Here is an 11,465-nt window from a genome sequence, read left to right on the forward strand (position 1 = left end):
CATGCTACTTCACTCCGGTATTCTACGAGAGCGGTACTTACCCGGTCGAGGTAGCCTATTTACGAATTGTACCAACTATGGGGTACAACTGGGGTCCCTTCTCTATACACCTAACTTAACGTATGTAGAATTACGTAATTGTACATTTGCGTAGAATTTTGCGTTGATTTATAACTATCTGAACCCCGTCACAATACTTAGGACGCAACGCCTTATGTTGACTGTCTAAACAATGATACAGTCTAATCTTAAGTATCGGTCACCGGGGTGAAACCTCCTACGTCATTTCTAATTAATATAATTTAATACAAACATATTTGTAGTACTTACGTGTGAATGTGCTAGAAGTTCTTTCATAATAAAATTGTCATAAATATCCCGTGCGATCCGCCGCCTTTCTTCAATACATTCTTGTTTTTCATATAATTTAATCTGGCAAAAAATATTAAATTATAATGCTTGCCTTTTTAAATGACCTTTACACATAGAATTTATATATTTACCTCTTCGTAAAATTTTAATTGTGGCACTGGTTCATCAGAAGTCTGTTCACAAAATTCCTTAAATAATAAATAACCTGAAACAAGAAAAACACTTTGAAATACGTTGGTGTTTATTTAAGCCCTTTATGGTTGGGTTAGTGAACGCCTTTCTGAATTGTAGGGCAATCTGGCCGAGGTTCAACTATTTATAAAGACATCCTGATTATTCGTGATGCTTTGCATAATTAATAACACGCCATTACGGCCTTATGAAATTTAAAAATACCCCGAGGAGTAATAATAAACTTGGTTCTATTTTCTGTACATTGTGTCGAGTACAATATAAAACTAAAGAGTTTAAATAAATTAATGTGATTTTTACAGTTATTTCACATTATAAAGCAGTGAGTAACTGAAATTTTATGCAGTTCTGTACAATTTTGTTGCAACGGTAACATTAGTCTTATACTTGTTTTATAGCCATTCTCAAAAACACATTTCTCATACTTTTACGTTGAAATCTTATCGATTTTACGTGCATGAACCTCGTCGTGCCGATTTGGCCGCACAGTAACCAAAAAGGTTATTTGTCAAGTACTTTTAACACGCATATGTAAAGTAATACGTGTGATGTCAATTCATTGTGTGGCATCTGCTAATTTAGTCATAAGTGGCGTGCGTAACGTGTAATGATCGTCGGCCTGCGTTGACGGCATCATGTTATATTTTGCGTCGAAATATTATCAGTGTCAGTACTAAATAGTATATCTGATAACACTGATGTTTATAAATAAAAATAAATATTATAAGTTGTGTTTACTGAGTGGAACGCAATCATCATATTTTAAAATCGTAGATAATGTCTTGGAACTGATCACAGACAGATATTGTTGTTATGAAAACATTTCGTGGTATCAAAATAATGCTTTGTTTTTTATTTTCCTTTAGAGACATAATACAAGGTATAATTAGATACATAACATAAGTCAAGAAAATAATTTTATTAGGAAACTAATTAAACAATTAAACATTGCTTAACTCGAAAGTTATTATTTGCCATCTAATTACTGCTACTAAATTATAATAAACAGATTCAATAGCATTAGACATTTAAATTTAAGATTTTTACTAACAAAAAATATTGTTTCTGTACGTGAATCATACATACACATATCATGTTCAATGTTTAACAAAAGTAATCAATATGAACACATGCTTCTCTTATTCCACAACCATACTTTGCGCAAACTATTTTTGCTCTCAACTATTATTGCGTGTGAATTACGGGAAAATTATACCAGTTCTAAAATAGTTATAAAACACGGCCATTGTGTGTGAGGAACGTACTTCGAGTTCGTGCCTCCACTGTCCAGTCCAGTGCAGCCGATAAAGTTATTTACTGCGAAGTGGGGCCTCAGTAAATTGCGTTTGTAACTTGTTCCCGGGAGCCTCGCTGCAATATCACCCTCTCAACCAACTATCAAGACTATCATTGAAATTACAGCAATTTGAAGAAAAATCCGCACGAAGGGACGTAATGAAATATAAATTGATGCGACCATTTCCGCTTAGATTATTTACACGATAATGGAATAACATCAGATTGTGCAGATTGACCAGCCTTAAATATTTTTTGTTGGTTTATCTCGTTACATAAATTCTGCGTGTCGTTGAGTAAGTACTACAGACAATTTGTTTCTTTTGACAAAACTTACAATTGTATTTATTTTCTTTTTCTTCGAAACAAAGTATTAATAATCTGAAGAGCACGTAGTGCTTAACTTGGCTACTGGTAACGAATACTAAACAAATGTTACTTTACATGTAATTCTTATATGTATGCTAACCAACAATTTCCTAAAATAAATTTGTACTGTACATTATTATATATATATATTTATACTTAATAAACGAGGCACGGCAACTGTGCTCGCAAAGATATAACGTCATAACATTAATTCCGGTCATGAGCTATTCGACATCATAAATCACAACTGATCTTCAAGGGCGGGTTTCATTGACGCCCCAAAAAAAAGTCGGTGCTCTCTAATAAACGCATCATAGCCAAACACCAGTTATTCATAGCTCACAGATTACATTGACTTATGGAAAACGATTATAAATCTCTTCCAATTATATTAGAAATGTAATACGTTAGAAACATATTTCACAATTCGTCTGGAGCCGGAAGAGTAAACAAATTTAAGCAGTAAAAAAGAGGTTCTCCGGGACAGTCAACTTTATTTTCAGGGTAAATGAATTCAAAACACAACAAACCGGCAGCAGGCTATCTACTTTCCAGGCTTTCAGAAATGCCTCTCAATGGTATTGTCTTTTGATCCGCTGTGGGTCACTGATATATAGGCCAGCTACAGATACTTCGCATTATCCCCGTGCTCTATCTCTGCGAACGTAACCCCTAATCACCTTCGGCTTTGAGACTTTCAAAAATCTGTTTGGCCTACATACAAATTTGCGACACGCCTAAACACAATATCAATAAAGGCATATCGCCTAAATTTAAGAGACAAGCTCCAGTTAATTTAGACTTAATGATCTATAATGGAATATTCAGGTAGGCATTATTATTTAATGCAGGAGTGTAGTATGGACAGTATGGTGCATATGTAGGTAAAATGTAAGAACCTTTGACGGACCCAGTAAGCTTGTTTTAACGAGCTTACTAAGCAATTTCCTCGTTGAGAAAATAATTTGTAGAGCGTTATCGAGATAGAAGTTCGGTCACACTTGCAAATCTTGTTAATATTTAATTATTTTTAGGAGTAATCCCATTGCTTGTTTAATATTTAACATACACATGGATACCGACGGGTTATTCACACATGGTCTATTACTATACACCTACTTTAGTCAACAGTATGATTACTGTATTAATCACAGCTTTAATTTATATTACATTTACATTTTATCGTCAGTAAATTGGTCTCCTTTTTTTCTAATTATAAAACCAATAAAAGAGGAGGCTAGTTTTCTAATTCAATTAATTATTATAGTTAATCATAATGAGATGTATAACTAGCCAACCTGTAAGTGCTCCATAAACCTACATGCTTTCTCAAGAGAAATCTTCGATATTGAAGCTCCCTCGCGCCCCCAGCGGGTGGTACAGTTGCAGTGGATACAAATTGACACTTGTGTCAACACCAGGCTTGGCATTCATCAACGACCAAATAAATAGAACATGAAATATTTCTAAACTAGCATGATAAAATGTTCAAATCGGTTTTAAAACAGTGTACATCAACATTATTTTAGTGTCTTTCTTGAATGCTGTATTTTAGATATGTGAAGTAATTTCTTAAGTAGAAGAGTTTGTTGCAGATAAATGGCTGCAGGAAGCTCCAAAAAAGTCTAAGACGAATGAATTATCCTTAGCAACATGGGACGACTTCATTAGAGGCAAAGCAATTGTACGCAGAGCGGCAATAATCCGGCGTGCGTAGTTGTGTGCGGAACCAACGACGCGGCCTACTCGCCTCGCTTACGTTTAATCTTGTTTACGATACAAATCCTCACAAGAAAGTTGTTACGAAAGTGAATTTGAATTAAACTTGTCTGGAATACTTAAATCAATGCTGTGAGTATTAACGATGTACTACATCGGTTTATTAACATTGATACGAGTAGCAAATGGTTTGCACGTTGCAATATTTTATCTAGATAGCTACGCAGTACACTATTACAAACCCTTGTTTACAAAGAATACACATTGTTGTTTCAGACGACAGCGCATAGTGTATTTATTTCTATTTAAAGGCAATTACATTTCTAGAACGCTCAAACCAGTTGAGTGTTTTAGGTATACTTTTTACAGCTAACGAGAATTTTGGTAAAGAAAAACTTGATCTTATTTTTAGCCAGAGCGCAAAACAAACATCAAAGGAGAATAATAGCAAACATGGACGTGTGATCAGACGACATAAGTGCTCGTTCAATCTACGAAGCAATTGTAAAAGCGCAGACGTAAATCGTTCGAAAAGAAACGGCTCAAAGGGCCCTCGTGTTTACACAACACTGTTTCTTTTAACATCGACCAACCAATAATGTTGTCTCTAGCCTGAGCCACGGAATTGAAGCGTGGGAGATTAAACAAGCCAGAACACTTTCCGTGGCAGAATCATAAAATTAAGGTTATCATAATAAAATTCAAGTTTCAGTCAATACGTTACGAGTTCTAATTAATGTTGCCAGTTACGATGTGATTTTGACAGCTTTAGAACATTATGCGCATATATTTAAATTGTTTTAAAATTCAACAGTGCTTGTTAACATCAATTAAATGATCATTTAGAGATACTGAAGACATTAGAAGATAAGGTTGTAGTGAATAATGAGGAAGCGTCATCGTTAGTCCCGTTTAAGACTGCAATATACAATTAGTTGGTCTAATCGAAATAGTACCAGAATAGCATAGGGGTAATTACCCGTTTAATGTCCTGAAGATAGCGAATACGTCTGATGTAGTAAACGTGATCATATAACCGAGCTATGTTTTACAATTTATATAGTCACAAATTCCCGTATTTTTACGGAATGGGGATAATTTCAAGTTTAATTGCCGATTTACGTCTTTCGTTGTATTGAAAATCTTTTTTATCGTTTTATGTGTAAATTATTTCTGCCAATATAAACTTTTATTGCAGATGAGTACTTTAAGATTTTAGGAAGTGATGAAAGTGGCGAGTTATTTACATTAGATCAATTTTAAACTTTGTTTACATTTCAAAAGTCACGTGAAGAGCTGAAATGTGCCAAGTAGACGTTTGCTTGTATGTTTCTAAGTAGATATTTCGTTATCATATCCTAAATGGAAGCATAAAAAATAATTATTAACTTACCTAAGACTTGATTGAATATTTTGTCAAAATTTACTTCATTCTTCTTTTCCATATATTTGTGCATTACACTCCGAACACTGTAACAAACAAAAATGATTATTGATTTATGTACGCAAAATGAGGTAGGTTATATTACACATGCCTTAGATCTTGAAGCAGCAAGATTTTTGGGAAAAGGTACTAGTAGTAGTAGGTACAAGTAGGTGAACTAATGTTCTTTATAATAACATTTTATTCGTCGTATTAAAAACAATAGGGAGCGTCGTTGTGTACCAAAATTTATATCCTTTATATGTAGTGGAGAACATTTAATAAACTTAGTGCTATCATGATTTCGATGCTGCAGTCTATAAATTTCTTAGTGCGCCGTAAATAAAGTTCACTTATATAACAAATTTACTAGGTCTCGCCTTTAATAAAATGTTAGTTTATCGTTTTGTTTACCATGTGACGACCACCATCTTTTTTGCGTGGAGACGTGGCTTTGAACTTTTTACGAGCAAGTCTGTAACTAGACGGTAAACTTACAAAGAGTGCTTAGTGGCACATTGCAAATACATATACATATCTAAGTAGCTACAGCAGATCATTGCTTAAGCCGCACCTGATGGTGAGTACTCCACAAAAACAAAACTTGAATTAATTCAATAGTTCTAATTACCTTCTTATACTGTATTCCAATCAAATATCATCATAGTCTACGTCTAAAGATACTGCATTTTGAATAATTTACGTACTAATATACTAATGAGATCTTGAAAATACTTTTCTAAATCGCATCATTATTCTGCAGCCGCAATCGCGGCTATGGAACATGAGGCGGTTTTGATTGCCTAAATAATTATTGTACATGTGAATTATCATGGATAGCACATTAACACAATATTATATACTGTGACATTAACAAGTAACGACATTATGTACAATTACGTCATCATAATGTTAAACCAGTATGTGGCCTTTCGTAGACTCATTAAATGAATTTTAAATTGAATGGACTAATTATTTTGATTTTCGACTCCTATCTCAGCAATTCATTCAGTAACTTACTTAGTTAGTATAATAATAATTTTGATGTTTTTAAATATTCCGTTGATAGCTTCCTTAAACACCTTATATTTTTGCTTTGAAGTGAGTGCGGTCGCTCACTCGCTTCATTGTAATGCGAATTCGTGCTTGAGTTGTACAGAATAGCATAGCGGATCAAAAAGATCCAAATCAAAAGGTTTATTATTCATGTAAATAATTTACAGTCGTCTACGTTTACGAATTTTCCGGAATACGGACTATGGCATTGTGTTGGAAGACTTCTTGTGTTTATGCTATTTTATAAAGATTATGAATTAATAGAGTATATATAATAGATACTGAAATTGATCCCAATAAGCGTGGAAACTCGGAAATCTCACTTAGTAAATACTAATTCCGTCAATGCATTGTACATATTTGTTTTTGTTTACAGATTAACACAATGAAAACATAACATTGAGAATTAAAAGTACGTAGATATGTATAATTATAAGCATGTGGGTATATGGTATGTGAATAATTAATAAAATGTATAAATCGTACAAAAGAAACAGGAAATAAGTGGCATGACATGCAGTGATTAATTTATTATGATGCAGTTTCGTTTACTGCAGACATTATTTTGCATAATTACATTTATGCTTCTAACTTGAACTCAACAGTTGGTATTTACAGGCTAGTTTAGGTAATCACGATGCAAAGGAATTAAATAATCTTTACTATATGTATTAATAAGTTACGTCTCTCGTCAAGAAAGTCTGGATCATTTCGACTCATTTTCTTGGTATTGAAATACTTATCCGAAAACCAGAACTGAGTAATAAATAATAAAAAATACCTACAGTCGAATTTAAACTTTTCGAAGATACTTAAATCTTTAGTCTTTTACGAGACACCCAGGCTATACACGTCTAACGTCGTTGTACTCGCATACTGTTGTTCGTTTCAAACGTATTTTCTTTTAAAATATTACTATGCAATTTAAAATAATTATATTGCGCCATCCTCTGAAGATAGACTCACGTGAACTCACACTCACTCAATTATTGTACGGCATCCAAGATACAGAGACACGATGTTATTTGAAGATCGGAACTGCCAATCAATTACCGTAAACGTTTTACGTACTCTGATAGGCAGCAAACGGAAACACTCGATCCGCCAAGTATAGACGAGTTATGAACTAAATGTAAACAGAAAATAACAGCTGTTAGCGTTTATTGTAAGACTGCAAGTGTGCAATATCTCCGGAAAGGTACTTATAAGGTATCGTCTAATGAAGACAAATTGATGAGAAAGAGTTCTTTTGATTTTGCTAACAAGATTTTAGATTTTTGTCGCCCGGACGTCACAAATATAGATCTCTGGCAATTCATCATCAGGAAGTACGTAGACTAGTTTCGACGGATGACTGTGTCCTGTGAAGGATACAGGATGGAACTGAATAGGCATCATAGCGAAGCAGTCCGATATATACTGTTTTTTTTTTTGTTTATTTTACTATGATGTTTCAAGCACATTTATGATATTTACAGCCAAAGTTAAGCAGAAATATTCTTGAGTTTTACATGTAAGTAATATAAATCCAGCCATTTTGCATACATTACAAGGCAGATAAAGGAAGTACGTACGTCCGATCGAAGCAGTCCAATCTGATAAATTGAGTAGCGGGACGACGTAAACGATATTTTAAGCGCTCATAATTCGTACATAATATAAGGCTTGATTTATATTGCACCGACAAGTTACGGCTACAAGCACTTGGTAGCGCGTATATTATATGCTAATATTTCTAAGCACGGCAGTGCATTGCACGCAAATATACTCTTGTTGTTTATTTTTAGTTTTATTTATAAACCTACTGAACTACATGCGAAGCAATAGGGTATTTTACTAAATCTAATAATATGAATCTGTTTAGTCCAACAGACCGATTTCCAAAATATATTGAATACGTGAAGTGAGGAAGATTAAAAGCACTTTAAGATGATGAAATGTATGTTAGTGGAGATGACATAACTTGCTAGTAAAAGCGTACTGGTAAGTGGCGTCACACTATATTTTAAATCACTATATCTCTTCATTTTTTGTTTACGAGATAAAAAAAACCGTAACCAATATTTTTTGGAAATTGCATAAATATTAAAATACTTAACAAAATGATGTGACTAATTTTTAACTATTTATGGTGTTCGCAATTATATGACGCCACATACACGAAAATTAATGTTTCCTAATTTATCGTGCTAAAAGTGACAATAAATAGGTCAGTTGGTTACTCTATCAGAATTAATGATTTGCAAGGTTATTTAAATAAAATGCGCTATAAAAATGCGTCCGGTTTCATTAAATTTTATTATAACCTTCATACTCTTAATATATCATAAAGTGATAATATCTAATTCATGTACTATTCTGCATTTTGTATTAACTGGTTGTTTTCTTCTTGCTCTAATTTAAAGAAAGTTGTAATTTCATAATTTTAATTTTATTTTAAAGAAATTCTTCTGTTAAGTAATAGTAGATATTTTATTTTAAAATATAAAATAAATGTAGGGATAATTCAATTGTAGGTACAGGGTGAACTTTAATATTCTACAAATACAGAAGTATATTTAAAATGCAAAATTTATAATTAAATATTTCATCCAAATTCATCACATAAGTATTTAGTATAATAGATACCACTAGATTATCTATAATTTAACCCAAAACAAGATTGCAGTCACAATGTAACAATGAGTCATAAAAATGAATCAGAGGTAATCACAACTTTTGAGAAAGGGGTAAAGGAACTGTGAGTAACATTCACATTATCTCATTAAACCCTATTGGGAACATGTTTGCCTTCATTAATTTACAGTTAACTTAGGAAATGGCTCTTAACAATACAGGATTGGAAAGAGTACAAAAAGATCTTTAACCAGCACTGGGTGTATATATGCTAAATAATAATTTGTTTATTTAATTTTGTTTCCTAAAATTTCTCATGCAATCAAGGTATAGGATCTGTTGTTGGCATTCGTATTGGAATCCTATTGGGATTGTGTGAGTTAAAGTCCTTCAGTGGCTTATAGTTTTAAATTAGACAATGGAAGTTACTGATAAAGGATGGGATTTAAAAGAGTGATGCTAGGCCTTTGATCTCAAGGGGTAGCATGGACTAGATAAAATTTGATCATTTTTGCCAACTTTCTTATCAAATGGGTGTAAATAAGCACATAAATTTCATTTACATATCTTGTCTTATTGATTATCTAAAGGACTAATTAAATTACAAGTATTTTAATTTTATTAGCCATATTTAATTAATTGTTGAATAATTTACACCTCACACTAAATCTCATGAATTTTATTAAACTTCAGCCATAATTAAATGTTAAATATACATTATTATATTAATATCATATTAATTGCAGGTGGTTCCAAAGGCAAAAATATGAAAATGATATTTATTTAAATTTTAAATATTTTTATCAAAGGTACATTATAAATTTAACAGGTTCAATGTTCAACTAAAAGAGTTAGAAAAAGATTAATATTGATAAATGTATGGGACTATAAGAACTAGCTAACTAACATACCTACAATAATATAATATTTACTGCTTATCTTTTTAAAGTTAATTATTAATCATAAAATATAAAAACTTTTTATTACTGTACTTACAAATAACTTATTTAAATTACTATTAACACTCAATTTAATAATATAATTAATTGAATAGATTGAATACTGAATTTTAATTCCAACAATCATGAAATTTTATTTAAAAAGGTAATTATATTTTAGGATAGTGGTACCAATAATCTCTTATAATAACATAAGTTATAGTATTTTGCTCTAACAATACCTTATTTTGCATTGTTGTCATTGGAAATAAACTATTTACTACACTGCACTGAGTGCAATGACCTCAACAGATGTTAATGACCTAATTTTATTATTATTATATTTGTTGAATAACAATAACTACAAAATGTTTATGTCAGTATATATTTTATAAATTTGATCTTATAAACTAGTATTTTCAATTGTTCACAATTATTTAATTTTATTCAAAGTGTATGCCTATATTTCGATATCATCTGGTTAGTTGGTTGGTTCACCTTCCAAAAAATCTTAAGTTCATGTGATTATCGCGTTAACTCTCCCATAGATTACACAGAATTATTAATAAATCTTACTAAAATCAATTTTGTAAACAAGATCATGAGCCTCTCATAAAATCGCGTAAACATAATCCACGGTAAGGCGGTGTCGTGAGATCACACCTTCATACTTTACCTTGGGTCTGGCAGAACTATTTTTTTACTAGCTCTTGCTGCTGGAGTGCATTTCGACTTCTCCATAGCCATCAAGTAGCTGACGTCTGCCAGCACAGCCTCGAGGTCCGCCATTTTGAGTCTGAATTTATCACCTTCACCAGACAAAAAATAAATAACACTGGTTCGCAACACAAACACTAACTAAATCAAGTCGATATTCAGCTGATATCATAACTTTTCTCACATCGCGACTGTTCACCGTTTCACAGAATTTGTTGATGAGTGGTGACACATGCTGATCATTCTCATTCGCAGAATATTTTTTATGAACACAAGACCACGTAATTTAATTGCAAATGAACATGACAAAGAAATATTACTTTTGTAATTTACTGTAACAGATTTAACACGGAAAGAAGCTATAACAAATAATGAATTACAATCGCAAAAACGAAATCTAATCCAACACCCGTCACTCCGCGACTACACACACTGCCAGAATTTGATACTCACACTCGTACACAAACTACTTGTGAACACATGTAAATACAAAACGTTTATACATTACGCACACAAACACAAGTATGCTGCGAGTCGTTCAGAAACGATGTAATATTTCATAAATAAATTATAGTTACGGTCTTTTAATTTCCTTGAATTGTGATATTTTAATTCACAGACATATTTTATCATTAAATTAAATAAGTTGAACATGTTATTAATACGGCACCGAAATTCCAGCTTTACTTTGTCAAAATTATGAAAATATTTTGATAGGCAAAGTCAAACATCTCTACTGATTTGTAGACTTTTTCCAAAATTAAATA

The 11,465-nt window shown here is 32.3% G+C and overlaps 1 protein-coding gene across 2 annotated transcripts in view; it reads right to left on the minus strand.

Annotated features, from left to right (window-relative positions):
* LOC113499032 (G protein-coupled receptor kinase 1) overlaps nucleotides 1-11,151 on the minus strand; it is a 31,316-nt gene extending 20,165 nt beyond the window's left edge. The window contains exons 1-4 of one of the 2 annotated variants that reach the window (XM_026879358.1): nucleotides 10,658-11,151; nucleotides 5,342-5,418; nucleotides 504-577; nucleotides 331-432 (exon numbers count right to left, since the gene is read on the minus strand). In XM_026879358.1, the coding sequence (XP_026735159.1) occupies nucleotides 331-432; nucleotides 504-577; nucleotides 5,342-5,418; nucleotides 10,658-10,770 (366 nt within the window). In that variant the 5' untranslated portion in view covers nucleotides 10,771-11,151. The remainder of the gene's footprint in view (nucleotides 1-330; nucleotides 433-503; nucleotides 578-5,341; nucleotides 5,419-10,657) is intronic. The other variant, XM_026879359.1, reaches the window with a different exon arrangement.
* Nucleotides 11,152-11,465: the final 314 nt, after the last annotated feature.

This window comes from Trichoplusia ni, chromosome 11 (assembly GCF_003590095.1).
Source record: "Trichoplusia ni isolate ovarian cell line Hi5 chromosome 11, tn1, whole genome shotgun sequence".
NCBI lineage: Eukaryota > Metazoa > Arthropoda > Insecta > Lepidoptera > Noctuidae > Trichoplusia > Trichoplusia ni.